The 18,906-nt window shown below is 38.2% G+C and overlaps 1 protein-coding gene across 1 annotated transcript in view; it reads left to right on the plus strand.

Annotated features, from left to right (window-relative positions):
• The window catches only part of ZNF536 (zinc finger protein 536), a 231,081-nt gene that overhangs the window by 196,443 nt on the left and 15,732 nt on the right, over positions 1–18,906 (plus strand). The window contains exon 7 of the mRNA XM_056501019.1: positions 15,081–15,233. Coding sequence (XP_056356994.1) covers positions 15,081–15,233 — 153 coding nt within the window. The remainder of the gene's footprint in view (positions 1–15,080; positions 15,234–18,906) is intronic.

Raw genomic sequence — 18,906 nt, forward strand, 5'->3', positions numbered from 1 at the left:
CATAGAACTCCTGAAGAAATTTCTAGTCCATTATGCAGTGCAGTGTCTACTATGCCAACATAGCCATAGAGGAAACAATGAATGGTTGATGCTCCTTTCAATGTGATTTGAGGATGATTTAGCAGGGCTAGTCTAAGAGGAGAGGTTTGAACAGGACTTGGATCATCAAATGCAGCTTCTAATCTGTAAATTTTTTCTTAGAGTGGTGTCACTGAGACTGCATATGTCAAAAAAGTTTCTGCCAGAGTTCAGATGGATGGGAAGAAACATGATTGTCTTTAATTTTGGTTTGAGTTTTTGTTGTTGTATTTGGTTAATCTTCCATGCAAAACAAAAATCTCTAGGAACAAGTAAGGCATATCAGTTCTTGTCAATATTAAGGCATCTTGGTATTTCTGAATGCTTTAAGCCATCTCTATGGGGAACATTTTTGTTTTGATGCTTGTGGAGGGATGATTTTGGTTTCTATTTCCTGGTGAATTGCACCACATTTTAACTGTGTACTAACACTGTCTATGGCAGGCTCTGGAGGGAACAGGGCTCTGTTGTACCTGGAGGAACCATAGCAGTCAAAGATATGAAGGTGCAAGTATAAATTGAAAGAATACTTCAAAAGGTCTGGTCAGGAGGATATTTAGGGCAATCTAAGGTAGTTTAGTTCCCAAGCTACACATAATGGGATTTTAACACCAAACCTGTTTAACCCTTTTGATGGCTTTTTGCTACAACAAAGAAGTTCTAACTCAAGTATTAGAGGCAAAAGCCAACCTTACCCTTAGGGACTTCCTTCACTCAGTGTGTCCAGATTGACAGTTTGAAACAATTAAATAGCAGTATGTGTACTAAAAATGCAGCAAAATTTATTGAGTAAGAGAATTCTTCTTTGAATTTCTGCAAAACCTCCTTTTGTTTTTGCGTAGGGGAGGGCTTGGTGGTGCAAGTTAAAGAAAATCTGTTTTGAGAGAAAGCCTTTGCATTTGTTAGGGTGCAGACAGACACACTGAAACTGTCCAAGCTGCTGGAGAAGTGCAGCTCCCCACAGGGGTGTGGTCCCTTGCAGGAGCCCAGATGAGAGCCATCAGTTCCCACGCTGTCTGTGTGCCTCAGCCACCCCCCTGGTGCACCCTGGCTCCCTGGGACAGAATGGCACAGATGAAAAATAAAGATCTGGATGCATGCCCCCTCCTATCTATAATTCTGCTTTGAGTACAGTCTTAAGATAGATATTTTCCAGGTAAAATTTTCAATAATGATTACTTATGCAAAGCATTGTCAGCCAGAAATCTTGCAAGGCATTATCAGAATAAATGTAAATATGTAAAGAATCACCTTGTTTGGTTATATTTATTGTAATAGCTGTGGTTAAAATGCTCTGCTGTTTTGGATCACAGTCTTAATTCCAAAAATTGCATCATCATAGGTGGATTATATCTGCATCTTTTCAAATAGATGGCAGAGTATATTTCTGTGCTGTTTTTCCCTAAAGAAAAATTGAAAGGTAAGAGGCAGGAGTTTCAAGTAACATCGCAACATTTAGTTGTCAAACTATGAATGGAAATTGCCATCATAGGGACTGTGTGTTTACTCTCCTACTTCAAAAAACCCATGTGAAAATGTAACCAAGAAGAAAGGATTTTTTCTTTTTTTAAATCAAATAATATCTTAGTAGATGAGCAGTGATTCAACATAACTAAAACAAATATTAATTGAAAAGAACCCTAGAACACAGAGAGGAAGTGTGTTGCTGTTTGGTGAACAGCACTCACTGGAGCAGTACTGCAATGAAGGACTATCCAGCAATTATTTTCTGGAATCAGTTCCTCTGATCTGCAACAATCCTCAGTATCCTCTCTGGTATCTGAGCTGCCTTTCTGACATTGTATCTTCCCTTTCTGAGGTTGTTTTAAATACATGCTGCAGCCCTTCCACAGTTCTGTGATGAAAAAATGGCAGCAGTAGGGAGATACTGTCTGTTTGTCCACCCTTTATTATAATATTTCACCATCTATCAGCAAGCTCCACTGCTCAGTAGTCAACAGACTCTCTCTGTGGAAACAAATACCTATGACCCTCATGACTGGACACATATCTGTAGAATTTGTAGCCAGAAAAGAACCAGTGCTAGTAAAATTGTTAGAATTATTTAAGTTTCATTTGGCTGGTTCATGCTGCCATTCACCTTTCCTCAACCCCATGCATGACTTTGTTAGGTTGGCCAGTCCCGCTGTAGACAGCTTTCAAATGTAATCTGAATTGTCATGTACCAAATTCTGCGTGGGCTTGCCAGGCTGTTGGAGTGGCTCCCACTGCTGCCATCCTGAAAAGGCATGGAAGCATGTGTCTGCACAAATGCAGGAGCCTGCATTCTCAGGCTTTAAATCAGTCTGTTCTCTGACAAGGTACTTACTGCAGAGCATCTCAGGGCAAGCCAGTGATCGGCCAAAATTAGGACCTGAAGACTCCCTGACTTGCAGGGAGGAGTTGTGTCTAAATCTCTGTAGTTATACTGATGCATTTGTTCATATTTGGCAGATTCAGAGATATGTTTTGGACATATCATTCATAGGCAGTTTTGTCAGAGCAATGGAAAATGTTGAATTTTTCTATTGGTACAAATTTATCAGGTCTGATAAATTGCTGTTTCCATCCTATATGTTGCAGGAAATTTTACTAGTGTTCCAAATAGTGAAAATTTAAAGAAAGCCTGCTCTTCTTCCATAAGTTGAAATTTCTGTCTTGTAAATATGACTCATTTCTGTCATCCAGAAGGTCTAAAATGAGTTTTAAATAAATATGTCTACTTTGAAAGGTCTTATTGCCAAATAATTTTCTATAAAGGCAATGTTCTTTTGTAAGGGTTAGGTTTCCTCTCTTCTACTTGCCAGTAAAGATCTTCTTTCCTGCATATCTGACCTCTCTGAGATAAGATTTCCTTGTGTCAGCATTTAATGTCATGTGAGCATTATCAGCCTGGGAATTTCATGTTGGTGGCTGTTGTCTGATGGTTATAGAATGGTCATTGCTCCAAAAGGTGCTGATCAGAAAGGTTAAAAACATGGGAAAGCCATTCAGAGTGATGAGAACCAAACACTCAGCACAGCAGAGGCTTAAAGGCTGTGTTGCATTACCTGCTGCTTCTTTGAGATGTGTGGGGGAACAGATTCATCTTCAGAAATCTGAAATAAGGAGGTTTCACCACAGAATTACTTTCTCCTTTCTGTCTGCCCCAGGATTCAATAAATTCTTTGAAACTGAGGCACAGAAGGCTGTGTAAGAGTTAACTACATTAGCTTTTTTCTTTCTTAAATACTTACTGCTAAGAATTTTATTTTACAGAAAGTGAGCCTCTGAATTCATATTTAAGATAATGCTATATGCTTTTGGCTGTCTTCAAGAGAGTAAGTCAGAACCAAGTGCACTTGACTGATCCCCCGTATTTGTACTCATTTGCAATAGTGTGTCACAAACTTAGTCCTGGGATGGATTTCACTGCATCAGTGTCTGCAGATTTTTGCTGCCAGATGTGTTTTCTGTACGTCACTGTACACTTATTGATATATGGGACCATCAATCTGATGATGATCTGAATATTTCCAGAAGGTTTTACAGCATTTCTGTTTTCCAAGATGGTCGATAGTTTAAGTCTGGCCTTGACAGGCATGGCAGAGAAGCTCATGAGAACATTTTGGCTGAATTTCTGATGATGTTCATGAGGTAGAGGAGCAGCAGCTGCTGTACTAGTAACAGAAAGAGAGAAAGACTAATTCCAGGGCAGGAGCGCTTTCAAAGGCAAGTGAGCATCATGTGACTGAATGTGTATAATTTAAAAGAAAAAGAAAAAAGCTAGAACTTCAGCACAGCCTGTCTCTCCAGTATATGAGAAGTGAAGCAAATGAATACGGCCTTGAATACACTTTTTAATTTTTCAACACTGTATTTTGCCAACTTTAGTTCACTCTGTTGACTGTTCAGTCAGACCGTTTTTAAATTAAAAAGGAATACACGGTTGAATTATTTATTAAACAAAAGGTGCTTCCGTGCATGCAGACTACCTGGGTTTTGAATTTCTTTTGCTGTTGGAATTTGAAGAAAGTGCATTGCTAATAAGTTAAGAGATGGAACAACTATCCTTCTTCTCAAATAAGTCTTTCTCTGTCTCTGATGCAGACAGTAAGATAACTTGTGTCTATCCAGCCAGAGAAGAGTGCCTGATCTTCATTGAAATTTCTAATTTTGACCTTAGAGTGAAGTTGTTTCCCCAGGTTGCTGGGCTTCATAGAGACAGAATTTCTGGTAGGGAAATGTGTTTGTAAATCAAGCCAATCTTGATTATCTCCTAATTTTATAGATGCTCTTGATTGGTTAAAATATGGATTAATGTGGAGGAGCTGTAAGTAAGCAGAAGAAAGCTTGCAAAAACTTTGCACATTGTTGCCATCAGCCTGTATGTCCCTGGAGTTACCAGCTCACCTTGGGGTGATGAGGACCTCGTACAGTGACTTTGCTTTGCTCAGTCCCCACCACTGTCTCTGTGCTGGTGTTGCAGACTGGTGCACAGCCAGGGCTTCTTGTATTGTGGCTTCTGAGTGCCTGATCTTATCCTGTCCACTTCCCCAGGACTAAACATGCACCAGCTTTTGGACTAGACTTTCTGGACTTCAAATTCCTTTGGCTGATGGCTGCAGGGAAAACGTTTAGGCTGGGAAATTAGGGAGGGTCTTCCATCAGCCATGGGACTGTGGTCTCCATAGCTTGCTGAAAAATAAGAGGGCTGTTTTATCTGGTATTGAGAAAGGAATTAATGCGCAGAATCTGGGGAAACATCTGTCCCAGAGGTTGGTGGTTCTCATCACTGATGTGGGACTGATAACCACCTAGGATCCTAGTGAGGTGCCCTGCAGAAGGCTGGTCGGGGGGCAAAGAGGCTTTAGGGAAAGTTGATGAGACTGGCCAGGGCTCTGGAGAGCTCCAGTCACCCCAGTGAGTGGCAGGGTGGTTGTGAGCCTGCAGCTTTTCTGTGGAAGGAAGGCAGTGAGCAGTAGCGAGTGGCTGGGCACACCCTGGCTTTGATAGCTACAGATGGAGACCTAAAAGATTGCAGGGCCACAGTCCAACACCAGCACATGTAAAATAAGGCTCAGGATTTAGATAACTCTGTTCCAGCATACTGACGTGCATGGCCACGGTCCAACTCCAACACATGCAAAATTAGTTTCAGGATCATTCCAGCATACTGAAGCCTATGCCTAAACCAGTTATTGCCACAAGCTCAGCTAAATCAGAGGACAGCATTCAAAATATTTTATTTTATTTTTTTTTTACCAGAGAAGTTCAGATGAAAAAAATTTATCTTTTCATAGTAGAAGAGGAAAACTGGTATGTTGATAGATAAGCTCCATAGGCAGCATTTCAGAATTTTTATAGCCCACAAATAGCATGTCATGGTATCCATGTACATTAAGGCTATTTTACAAAACATGGCTATGAGTTGACCCAGTAATGTATTTTTGAGATACATTAGTATAAAAAAATTAATTAGTCCTTTCAGATAATATCATGTTCTCAGTATTCTCACTCTATGCTGTTAAAACAATGAGGAAAAAACCTATACTGAAGAGTTATAGGAACCCTTCTCAAGATTCAATGTAATGAATTTAATCAATATTTTTCCATTACAGCAAAACTCATGTAATTAACATATTTTATTTATAGAAAAAGGGTGCTAGTAAAGTAGATTCAGCAGTTTAGAGTTGCTTGTAAGTATTTATTCAAATACAGCTTTTTTTTTACTTTTTTTTTTTTTTTTTTTTTTTTTTTTTTTTTTTTTGTGAGATGGATAAAGAAGTTGGAAATTATCCTCAAGTGGCTTATACCAAAGAAGTTAAATGGGAGAAAAATTATTTACAAAAGTATTTGTATTAGCTCAAAGTGGTCATTTAGTTTGAAAGGAGCACTGGAAAGTTAAAAGTAAGAAGATACAGACACTGGAAAAGCTTCTCATATCATAGTCCAAATGTTGTAACACACACCATGACATTATTCACTCTTTAGAGACTCTGTCAGCACCTCTCTAATCAGTAATCTCTAAATGGAATGAGAGTCTTTAATTCTTTCTCATTTTGTTGAGGAGAAAATTAGTAATTTAGCTACCTGTACAGTTCTTTTTACGTGCCTGGTTCTTTGTTAGGTTTTTTTTTTTTTGTTTGTTTGTTTTCTTGCTGGTGTCTACAGAAAGACATTCCTGAAACATTTTAAATAATTTATGCTTTTCTTTAGTAGAATGAGTTTTTATAAAATCTGATGACCTGCTACTGGCACTTCTGTGCTGATTTTTCCACTCTGTGATAAGATAATAATAATGAAAAAGGGTTTTCTTAAACAATAGTATGCAAGAACTTTCCCAATGATACCTGATGCCCTGAAAGCTACTTATAATGAAGGCAGGTCTGTGGTTCTCACTTGGAAAAAAAATATTTGTTTGGTTTTTTTTATTTTTTTAAACTCAGAAACTGAGGGCAAAACTTGGCTAGTGTAATTAATAAATATTTCTATACAAGTACTCAAAAGATTTTAAAAAACATCAATGCATTTAGAAAACTACCATGAGATAGGTGTTAATTTGTACTTTTTAGATCCTCAGAGACTTCATTATTGGGAACATGAGAAGAACCTAGAAAAAAAGATTCAACAGAGCTCTCTTCCACCCAGACTCATAATTTTTCCTATGGTTTACTGACACCATCTTGGATTTGCTTCATAGTACAGCCTGCACACTGTACCAAATGGTTGTGTTTGTCCCAAGAGTGTTTTAGGAACAAGATGAGGTCATGGTGAGGCACCCCTTACCCCTCTGGTTTGTGGGGCTGCTGAGCTCCTAATGTGGAAGAAACAGAGTAAGTCTGGAAGCAAGAAGGCAATATATCCATTCACAGAAGTCCAGTTAATGGTTATTTTAGTTGATTAGCTAGCAACTTCATTTTCTCCCTCATGAAATTGCCTCCACAGATCCTTACTTCTGGAGCTTAATCAGCAGTAGCAATCCATCCCAGGAGTGGGAGATCAGGAGTACTTAATTAAAGAGGGACTGTAAGGCAACTCTCCCAAATTGGATATCTGATCTAGCCTTGGCATCAGGAGAGCAATGCTAGGTAAAAGTGTTTATCAAGCTCCATGTAGCCACTCTGCAAATCTCAGAGATGGGAATATGATGCAGACAGCTTGTAGAAGCTGCTATAACCTGAGTAGTATGGGTTTTAAGGCCATCTGGTACCTGAACACCTGCCTACAAATAACACATACAAATCCAAAAGTTGGTCCAGTTGGATAGCCTCTCTGCTTAGATTCCCCACTGGAATTCTGTCCAAAAGCAGTATACAATCTGTATGAAGTTTGGGAAGACTGTTCTGTCTGGTCACTAATCAAGTGCCCATTTCAAATTTAGGTGACAGGATTAAAGCTAACCCAGGTGAGTCAAGGGTTTGGGTAAGAAAACTGCTGAAAGTCACAGATTGCTCTTCACACTAACTTTTGGTAAAGCTCCAAAATTTTTTACACTTGTTTTAAGAAAGGGAGGGGAAAACCATATGAAGTGTGTCATAGGAAAGGTTTGGAAGGTAACCTTGCTGTCAGAAGCATAATTGGACACTGAAGTAAATTTTGAGGATGGATGGCAAAGACCATCAGCAAAAAAACAAGGAAAGATCCATTAACATGTATTTAAGCCAAACTTTCCTGGTCCAAAAGATCCAAAAGCTGCTTTGCATGTGAAGACATGGTCAATGGTCTCTAGCTCAGCTCTCATTAGGTAGCTAGTGGTTCCAGGAGCTAGCAGTGACTTCAAAAAAGTGAAGACTCCTTAACCAAAACCAAGCACTTCATGACTCTGCTGTGTGTATTTTTGATGTCCACTGAATTAATTGTGCACAGTCTGACTGAAGAAATTGAAACTTGCAAATTTTAATTATGTAATTTGTGCATGTGTGTGTATGTGTGTGTGTGTGTGGAATAGCCTTAAGTCAGGGGCACTGGAAGAAGGTGAAGAAGTGGGACATGCCTGCATGTGCATATATATGTATATATATTTTTTTTAAATTTTCAGCACTCTTTTATGTTTTATTTCAATTCAATTTTATAAAAACTAATATTGTAATAATATGCTGAAGTCCTGACTCAAATATAGGTGTTGAAGTTACATTGAGCTCAGTAGGACTGGAGAGGTGTACAGCAGTGAAATTAAAATTTGAACCTTACTTCTTCTCATGCTGAGCTAAGAATATGTGTGATGGTTTGCAGGATAATGATATTTAACTGTAATCTTCTTGAGGCATGAATGGCATTCCATTGATTTTCCACAACTGAACTTGGTACTGCTGATTAATAAAACAATAAATGCAGAGAATGAACTATTTTGTGTTTTATTAACAATTTGCATTTCTTATAGTATTTCATTTTCAATAAGTATAAAATCATACCCTCGAATGGTGAGATGTAATTGCTGATCATGTATCTCTTTGTTCCAGACACTTTTATAAAAGTGTATGTATTATGTATGATGTGACCTTCAAATGCCATGAATGCGTTGTGCAATAAACTGTCAATATTTGTGGCTATAAGGTACTAGATGACTTTTACAATAATTGGAACAGCTTTATTAAAAGCTTGGATCACTCAGCTGGTTAAAGAGAAAGACACAGGCCAGTGTTCATCTGGGAGTTTCCTTCTGCCAACTGTTAAATGAAAGATATTGTTAGGTGCTTAAGATGTCTTCTTTCTTAAAATAAAACCCAAAACAAAACAGTTAAAGAAGTCTCATACAAAAAATATTATCTCAAAAAATATATTTTTTTCACCATGCTCAATTGTTGGTCAGAACTGAGCTCTGTCAGTTAATGGCAAGTAAACAAGCCTTTGTTTTTAGTGCTAAATATGAGTTTCTATGTCTTTTGGTCACACGATTCTTCAAAGAAACGAAACAGCTAAAATGATGTACTCAGAAACTGTGTTTGATCTCTGATTATCTTAAAAGGTTTTAAAATTTTAGAAAAAATTGAAAAGTAAGACTGCTAAGAACTCAAGAAAAAAAACCTCTGCAGGGAATTTGATTGAAATGAAAAGAAGAGGATAAGAAAAATTTTGTGATTAACAAAATCTTAATTTTGTTTAAGTGTTCCATTAATGTCTCTCTGTGCTGTGTGTACAGATTTTTCATGTGTCTCAGAGTACCACAATGAAAAGCACTAAGATATAACCAGCACTGCACACATTCAGGATTGCCATGCAGTGTTTTGAACCCATGGGGTGTGAAAACCACCAATCTTCAAGTGTGTGGTGCTCCAGGGGTGGGTTTAAGGTGTGTGTGCAGCCACCACATCACCAGTTACTAAGCAATTCCTTACAATATTTTGGCTCCCTTCCTGCTGAGCTTGAAATAAGACCCAGCTACCCCCCTGCAGCCCAAGGTGCTGCTGTGACTGCCATTTGCTCACTTCCAAAAGCTGCAAGTCTTGCCTCCTACAAATGGTTCTGGCCTTTTATTTCAGTTTAATTTAGGCTGTATTTTAAGTTTAACTCTGCCAGTGACTAATTGTTAACAGAGGCAGGGCAGATTGTGCATGCTGTTTGTCTGTGTGGCTCTGAGGGCTAAGGGAATTCTCATGTCAGACGTGGTATCTTTTTATTTACCAGTGGAACCTTTGTATAATCTTTATTTCTAATAATACAAACAATGTGAATGCTGCTTTCTCACTAGTAGGCCTCCTTTCCAATTCTCTTCTAAAATAGCTCTGTGTTTAAACAAATTCTCTGCCAATCCATAGTAACAGTTTAAGATTCCCTTATATGGCCATTATAAAACCTAAATCCTTGATGAAACAATAGAGACAGCAAGTTGTTCCTGACCTAAGACATTAGTAACTCTTTCTGGAGGCCTAAAATATAACTGTGATATTTAGTAATATTAGAAGTCTTCATTTGAAACCATGAACTTCACCAGCAAAAAACTGTAGTGACATCCACTAATAAGGTTCTAATTTCAAATGATGAGCACAGGGCCAGATTCTGTTCTCATTTACATTGGATGATACTAATTGAAGCTACTCCAGGTAGCTAGAAAAATATGATTAATTATATCTCTAATTATATTCCTATTTTCCACTATTTTCAGTATTATTAAAGCTTTCTCTTAGGAATAGGCAAGGAAGGTAAAGCATGTTTTCTCAGAAACTTGGCATATTCTATGTTGCTTCCCAGGGAATGAGGTGAGTTCAGGCATACTGAGAGGAGTGACAGAATTAACACACTGAATATCTTCTAACTCCTTTCTTGACATTAGATTTCCTGCCACAAGGTGGGCTAATCTGGGTGGTTTATAGGTCATCAAAAAATAGCTGTGGTCACTACCACTTCTTGTTGTACCATGTTTCATTAACTTTTACAGACATGTTTGAAGAACTACAAATATTTTGAATTTCAGAAATACATGAAAATCTGGGATTATGTGCAGCTTTAAAAGCTTCTGGCCACATTTTCAAAGGCTTCTTTAATAGTGTCGGAAATTGTGCAAGAATAAACACATACTTGTAAGTCTGATTACCTATTTTGTGAGTTGATTACCTTTTCCATGTGATTGCCTGTTTTTGGCTAATTTGGCAAACCTTGTGTTGACAAATTCCAACTGACTTCACTGATGATTTAGTCTTCATGAGGGCTGCAATTTAACCCCTTTGAACATGAAAGCACCTCTTTGTGAATCCCTGCACCTTCACATGCACCCAGCAAATAAATACTCTGGAAATTTATGGGACATGTATGTAGATGTTCCTTTCAGAATTTGGCTGCTATCATGACTGAAGTCAGTGCTGCAGCCTAACCAAGTGAAAACAGTTGTCTTTTTACAAAAGCAATCCACCCTTTTCTAATCATGTTTGTAGGCTCATTCCAGACAGGTGGACCAGTTGTACAGAACGTATATGGAAATGTCAAAGAATTTTTTTTTGTTTTGCTTTTCATATGACTGCCTAGATAGCTTCTGCTTTGAGTACACAGACTCACTGTCTATCTAAGTTTGTCTTCTCTTTTCTGGCAATATCCACTGAAGTTGGCATTTCTCCTCTGTGACATCTGTATCTGTGTGCTGAGCCGTGGCTCATTTCTGGCTAGGCCATTTCTGAGAACCAGCAGTGAGATATTGACTGTAAAACAGAGTTCACTGGTGTCTTTCTCACTTTCTTTTAACCTTCTAGTGTAAAAGTGCTCCTGGCTCCAAGACTGTTTGTTGGGATTATCAGTCTCTGTGGAAACTTCCTTTCTGCCTGTGGCAGTGATGTGGAACCAGCCTGATCTCCCTGCTAGATGAGGATGGTGGCTTTTAGGCCTGCCTCTCCTGAGAACTGGGCATCTGTCTAAGGAAGGGCAATCTCTCAAGTGCTGATCTTATGGAATGATTAATTTTTACTTCAGCCTGCATGCCAAATCGATTTGCTCATCTTTTGGCCAAGTTGGCTCTTTGGTTATGCAGTTAATTGCCGCCTTCTGATAGGGATGTTGAAGTGAACTTTTTTCCTTGCATTTACCCCATGAGAACATGGGCACAGTCACATTAAGTGCAGCTGAGGCATGGTGTGCAGGAGATGTCCCTGTCACACCTCCCCAGAAGCTGCTTGTGGCTGCATTTCCCTGTGTCCTGGGTCAGGGAGCACTCTCTGCCTGCCCAGCAGGTACAGCACACAAGCAGCTGGGGACTCACAGCTGTTCCTTGTCCTTAGACTGGCACAGAGACCAGTTTCACATCTAAAACTAAATGCTGCTTTTCTCATTTCTGGACTTTCTCATTCAGGACTTTTGCTGTGACCAGACACAAAGTGAAAGGAAAGCTCAGTGAGAGTAAGTTCAGAGGCAAGGCTCAGATGTCTCACATCCAGTATGTACATCTATATCATACTTTAGTCTCTTATTTCCTGCACTTTAATCAGGAAAGGTTGGGATGGGCAGGAAGATATTCAGGATGCTGACCTGCCTGTAATGGAAGTGGATAGTAAAAGAAGCAGTGTAATCCCACATGTATCAAGTGCACATCATATAGACCACATAACTCAGGGAACCACAATGGCTGTAAGATAAATAACTGTTCTCTTTCCTTCCTGATCTTTTATCCTCAGATTTGAAAAGCCCCCAAAACCATAGCTCAAATCCTGAGTAAACCATAAATTAATCTGTGGAGGCCAATCCGAGTTCTGCAGATCTGTAAAACTACTTTTTGCTGTATTTTTGCACAATTTAACCGAGCTGAGAGTTTCTGCTTGTGAAGGTGCTTTCAATAACAGGGGGTACACCAGAGGTGTAGAATACGTGATTATTGGTAAGGCTGAGGACTTTTCATTCCCCACATATCCTGATGTTGGCATAGTCTGTATTTTTCAGTTTGCTTCTTAACTTTTTTCTTGTCTCTTATTTTTCATCCTTAGCCTCCAAGGATCACTTTTGAGAGGCTCAACATAAGAAAACCTTGGTAGCAGAGTCAGTAAGACTTAAACACATTTTAAAGTTAAGCACATTTTAAACTTAAGTGCTTTGACAAAGAGGTACAATGTGCCAAAATGGGGCCCTAGCAAGAAGCTGGGTTAGCATTTGATGGGGAGAGTCGGCAGCCTTGAACATCTCTGTCCATTGTTTGCAATAAAAGAACTCAGATGTAAAGCTGCTCATTCAGGTAGTGATGGCCTCCAGCGCTTCGGTGGGCTTTGTAGGCAGAGGAATTCAAAAGAAAACCCCTCAGCCCAGCTTTAAAGTCTTAGGAATGCTTTCACTGTGGGAAGGAGAATTCTTCAAGGTAAGGCCCCTGTTGGAGTAAAGCCTTTGGAGCTATCTACTGTATGTCTACTTAAATCTAAAAGAGAACTCTTCAGACCACCCACATCTTTCTTTGCTTCATTGTTGTTTTCAGTTTGCTTTTTCAGAGGGATTAGTGCTAGAGTAAACTCCATAGTCTTGCTCCCTTGAAAAAATTCAATTTTGTGTAAAGTGAAAATTAGACTCTTAAATCTGCAAAGAGAGCTGTTCATCTTACAAATTTATTCTTTTTTATTGGGCCACACATATTCTAGATAGAAAGATAAAAGGCAAATGGATAACAGGCCATCATTTAGAGTGACATATAGCAAAACATAGCTAGTAGACTTATTCTGTAAATTCCTCCTGAGTGGCTTGTTAACTTTATCTATATATTTATCTATAATGCTCATATAGTATTTATTGAAAACCAAAATAAAATCCTTCAGTTTATCAGCATTCCGTGTTTTGCACTTCAGAAAAATCTTTTTGCACTCAGGAATTAATTTTTTTTTTCCCAAAGAAGCTTAAGCCATAATTATATACAACTTTTGAGGAGTGAAAACAGAGAAAATCTAAACTCTTTAGGGATATTGGAATTATAGGCCAGCACCTATGTATGTTTTCCTAGACTCAAAAAGACAAAATAGACTCCTGTAGTGTGCAACTTTACATACTTGAAGATAATTCAAAATGACATTTACTAGCTTTCTAACTTAAATATTATGCTTTAGCTCTGCAGTCTAAGAACAGTCAGAAAATGTAAAACAAGAATGTGATGTGAAAACTATCAGATATTGCTTTTGAAAAGTAGTAATAGCTTGATTGCGTACATGACTAAGATAACCATTTATATATATATATATATAATTTTCTTTTAAATAGCTCTATCATTTCCTTTTTTCAGATTTTAGCAAAATAGTTTAGAGGAACCATTTTACAATACATACAGAAATGCCTGTTAGTGTTACCTTTTCCATAAACGTGGTATTTGGGTCTCTGCTACTGTGAGAATAAATTTTATTGGAGCCAAATATTTAAGTCTTTCTCATGTCCCATTACTTCCATTTAAAAGGCAATGCTGTGTAAGCTGCACTGTGTTTCCTGACAGCTTTAGTTACACATCAGATGGGTAAAGACAGAACATTTTTAGTCTGTAGTTTATGGTTGAAATAATCAAGACTCTGAGCAGGTTTTAACTCTGTGCTCCCCACCTGGATGTAACCCAGATAGCTCAGCTCTGCACAGGGTGTGATGCTGTGTCCATGTGTCCTGCTCCTGGCGTGCCAGGAGTGTCAATCTGGGTCACAGCTTCAACATTTGCCATGGTTTTTGGAGAAATCATGAGTTGGTGCTTATAGTGGTATGACATGACCCTCTGTGTACAAAATGATGGATGAGCCTTGTGTGGTTTGTATAATGACTTTTTTTTTAATGCCCTACATTTTTATATTTTTTTTGCAATTTTTATGTCAGTCTTTTGGTAAGTTATTTTGTTCCTTGCCTGCTTGGATAAAAGCAGTTCGTTCAAGGTGGCTGAAATGGCTTTTCTTTATATCAGGAGGGAGAAGAGGTGTCCTGGAGTCTCCCCCATTGTGTTATGATGCAAAGAATAAGTGTGGCTGTGAACTCTGATGAGAAAACACAGGAGCTGTGGGTGAGAGGGAGATGGAATTCCCCCTCATCTGACCAGTTTTGTCATTGTTTTTCACATGACATTAGGCACTCTCTAGGCTGCCTGTTGTAATTAAAATGCTCAGATATTGCAGAGGAAGTTGGTTAGCTTTGTGTGTAGATATTGTCAGTGCTCTTGGATCCCCTGTCACTAAAATTCTCTTGTTTTATGAGGTTTTAATGCACTGGTGCAAACTTTTTCCCTCTAAAAGCCTACAGGTTTTCACAATACTTATAAATTTAATAGATTCAACAAAACAACAATCTCAAACTTTTGAGGAAAAAATTAATAGGAACTAAGCAAAAGAAGAAATCAAACCAGCTGCTGACACAGCTGTTTCTTTTCTTGTATAATTCAGTATATAAAGGTACCATATGCTGCTTAAAAACATGATAGAAAAGATGAAATAATTTAAGACAATAACAAGAAAATACATGAATTGTCAGCATTCTGTCAGATTTAAAGAATGAAGTAGACAGGTGTAGTATTGACATGTTTAACTTTGTGTTGTGTTAGCAGTTTTAGTGAGAACAACTTCTGACATGTGCTGAAGTGATGTGAGAACATTTCTGTGTTGCAGACATTGGAGAAGAAGCTGGGAGATCTGTAGGAGTCCAGCAGCCAGCTTTACTGAGAGACAGGAGCCTTGGTTCTGCCATGAAAGACTGCCCATATTGTGGAAAAACTTTCAGAACATCCCACCACTTAAAGGTCCACTTGAGAATACACACAGGTGAGAGGAACAAGTGAGCCGTGTGTGGGGGGAGTCAACGTGGGTTGTGCCTGGTGCCTGAATTCCCACTGTAGATTTGGACTTATTAGTTGGAGAAAGTCTTTTGAGAAAGATGTATGACAGTCTTAAATAAAAGCACAAGGAATGTGTTGTTGGATAAAGACCACTTTAATAGAATCATCTTTTCCCAGTTGAGGTTATTTCTGTCTCCTTGCCTGCTTCATCACTGTTTCCTTCAATTACCCTTGTCCTTCAATAGGCATAAGCCTATTGGTTTCAGACTTAGTTATACTAACTGCTTCAAAGGCCTTCCTTAGCATCTGCTTAGGGATTCTGTATGTTTTTCTCAGTTACTATTTTTGTTCCATTTAGCACGCTCATTTTTAACCTCTCACTGTTCATATGAATGCATCAGCTCCACGGATCTGCTTTGTTTTTCTCCCCCCTAGAACTCACATGACTTAGTACTTGTAAGTAATAAAACTTGTCATGCTTTGCACTATGGTAAAATTTCCCATATTTTATTTCAGTAACAATCACAACATTTTACCCTACAGAGATTTGCTACTGGGCTGGATACTCATTTTGTTTTGTTATTTCTCTCACTGGGAGGACAACTCTCAATACAAGTTATTTCTAGTAAATTAAGTTTTAATATTTTGTTTGCTTGAAAGTACATATGGGCATGGCAAGGTCCACAGACACACTCTGTGTTTAAGAAGACTTTATCCATAATTAAATTCTGACATAAAATGTTGTAATCCTCAGGTCCTGTTGGCATAATTTGATATTCTGTATATGGTCAATAGGATCCTGTTTTCTTCCCAGTGTTAATTGCCATGATAGGCTTTGGGAGAGTATTTAAAACTTGAGATTTGGAATACTTAGTTTTGGAAACAGAATAAGTCCCTTAACTTTAATTTTCTTTTTAGACTATTTTAATTGAATTTCACAATTTTACTGCTACTTTCCTAATAGGAAGGTAAAATAATTGCATGAAGAAATCCATCCCAGTTACACCTCCTACTTGAAAAACTTCACTTTTATTTTTATTTCACTGAAGTACCAAAAATCAGCAGTCATGTTTCTCCTATGTGCATTCACAGCTGTAATACTTAATGTTGGACTTGTGAATGTGAGGCCTGATTTTGAAAAATAGAAAACTAAAATTATTTAAAGGAAAACCTATTGTTGAAATGGGAAAATTTGTTCACTTTATTTTTCTTCTTTTTTGTGGAGTAGGAGTATACCACACTGAAATTTCAAATCTGGCACCCTAATGTAGTTTTGTCTGATTGGGTTTCAAACCATTTAGGGCAAGAATATTTTTCTCCGTGTGTTGAACTTTGAGGGGGGGCAAAGAAGAAACTGGTGAGAACCCTATTTATGTGCTCTCCAATATAGTAAAAGTAAAGAAATTGTAGTTATTTTATTGGAAAATAATCTTATAACTATGGAGGTCAAAGAGTTTGACATTTTAAGTATTTGAGAGGCAAAAAAAAATTCTTTAAAATAGCATGAGGTGACCCATCTCTTAATTTTGTTTTATTTTATAGTGATCATTTTGTTTTATTATATAGTGATCACTTTGTTCTTATGTTAAACATGGCAGTGATTATACATTTGGAATTTGTGCCTTAGAACTAATGGAAAGTAAATTAATTACAATGGAAATATTCCATAAAAATTGCATATTAATACTGACTAAAGGAAATTAAAACAAGAAAAAAATAAACTGTGTAATATAACAAAAATTTTAAGAAAGAAACTATTGAAACAACATTTACAATGTATTTAAAAATCATTATAATTTTAAAATAGGTAAAGTTCAATTTCCATTAGGTTGAGAACAAAGTATTTGTAAATAATGACAAGAGTATGTTTAAGTGAAGCAATGTTTTACATATTAAAAATAATTCTAATAAATAATATAAAAATGTAAATTGCCAAATTACTAGAATTATTAAATAAAAATTAAGTTGCTTGGCAGTAAGTGGAAGTGATGTAATAGATACCAGTTATTAAACAAATATTGGTTAGCTCATGCTTCTCAGGGACAGTTTCCTGCCTTTTATGTCACACTTTGTCTTTATTATATGCCTGGATCATATAACTGACTGATAAAAAACACTTTACTGTATTTCTCCACTACATTAACTCAATTACTGTTCTTGTTCTCACAGCACCTGTTTGTTAGAGATGAGCTCAAGCAGCTCAGCAGAAGTCAGGTTCCTTGGAACATCTGTGTGTTTGGAGGCACACGACTGGGTTGGTTTGGTACTCATGCCAAGAGCAGACCCAAAGTCTGATCCAGCCAGGAGGTGCTTCTGTGGCAATTGGCCCAAAAAAGCTGGAGAAGCAGCTTAATCTTGCACAAGAGGAGGAAGCTGTGCTCTGTTTTTGAAGAATTAGCCAGTGGCTTGGGTTGCTTCTTTTTTCTGTTGAATATTTCATGGTTGCAACCTACTCCACACTGAGCCCTGGTTTCTGTGTGGTTTGCTATCACATAATAAGCCTGTGAAGGTAAAAAGAAAAGAAAACAAATCAAAATTTTATTTAGCACACTCAGTTTTATCCCAACACAACTGTAGAGGATTTTTCTTATCTAGCTCAGGGATATTCAGGCAGGAAGAACTTTAAGGGGCAGATAGTAAGATATGATTTCTGATTGCTCCCATGTGATAAGAGGAAAAGGGCATAATTTTGTGAAATCAGTTTCTCCTATTTCTTGCTCTAAAAACAATTGATGGATGAGACAATTCCCTGGGACAGCCCTGAATGGAGAGAGGAAGGATTTTCAGGCCAAAATGCTTGCAAGCCTTGAGTCTCAGAGAGGACAGCAGGTTGCTTTGTGCCCTCTTAGATGAGTTCTTTATGCTGATCAGTGGCCAGAGATGGGCAGTGCTGCCCTCCAGCTCACACAAACTCTTTGGGGAGGAGAGCAGGGGCAGGGGCAGAGCTGTCTGTGCACAGCAGGGCATGGCAAGCATTTGGGGGGTGCTGCTCACTTTGGGAATGAGCCTCCTTTCTATAAAATAGTGCCTCGAACATCTGAGAAGGGTATAGCACAAAAAGCTCTGAGATGCTCAGTTTTTGTGAAACAGAAAACCATCAGTGTATCTCAGACCTATCATATGCCATGTGCAGGTGCTTCTAGAGCTGTAATTTTGCCCCTCTGGAGGCAGCAACTTAAGGGCCCTTCATTCAGGGAGCTGAGCATCTCCTTTATGTTCCTGAGCACTTCCAACCCCCTAGAAACACAATAAGAGGTGTGGGTTTTACATTGCTTGCCTTGGCCTTTGGACTGTGCAGAAACAGAGTAAGAAACTGAAATTTCTTATGTCCTGCCTTTGACAGGGGACACGTTATGTAGGAGCTGGTTTCAGATTGGCTCTAGCACCTCTTTGCATATTGCATTAGCCCTCATCTGCAGATGCAGACCAGTTTGGGTTTGTGCTGTCATTAGATGCTCAGGTACACTCCCAGTATGACAGACAAAATTAAATCCCTTGAGTAAAGGAAAAAGGATAATGTGCATGAGCAAAGGAAAGATGGTTTGGATTGTGTTAAACAGAAGGAACCTAAGAAAGAGATGAATAGGAAGAAAAATCTTGGCAGGGCTGTGTCCATTGACTGAGAGTCTGTTACGATATGGATGACACACATCTAGCAT

This window comes from Oenanthe melanoleuca, chromosome 11, assembly GCF_029582105.1.
Source record: "Oenanthe melanoleuca isolate GR-GAL-2019-014 chromosome 11, OMel1.0, whole genome shotgun sequence".
Taxonomy (NCBI): domain Eukaryota; kingdom Metazoa; phylum Chordata; class Aves; order Passeriformes; family Muscicapidae; genus Oenanthe; species Oenanthe melanoleuca.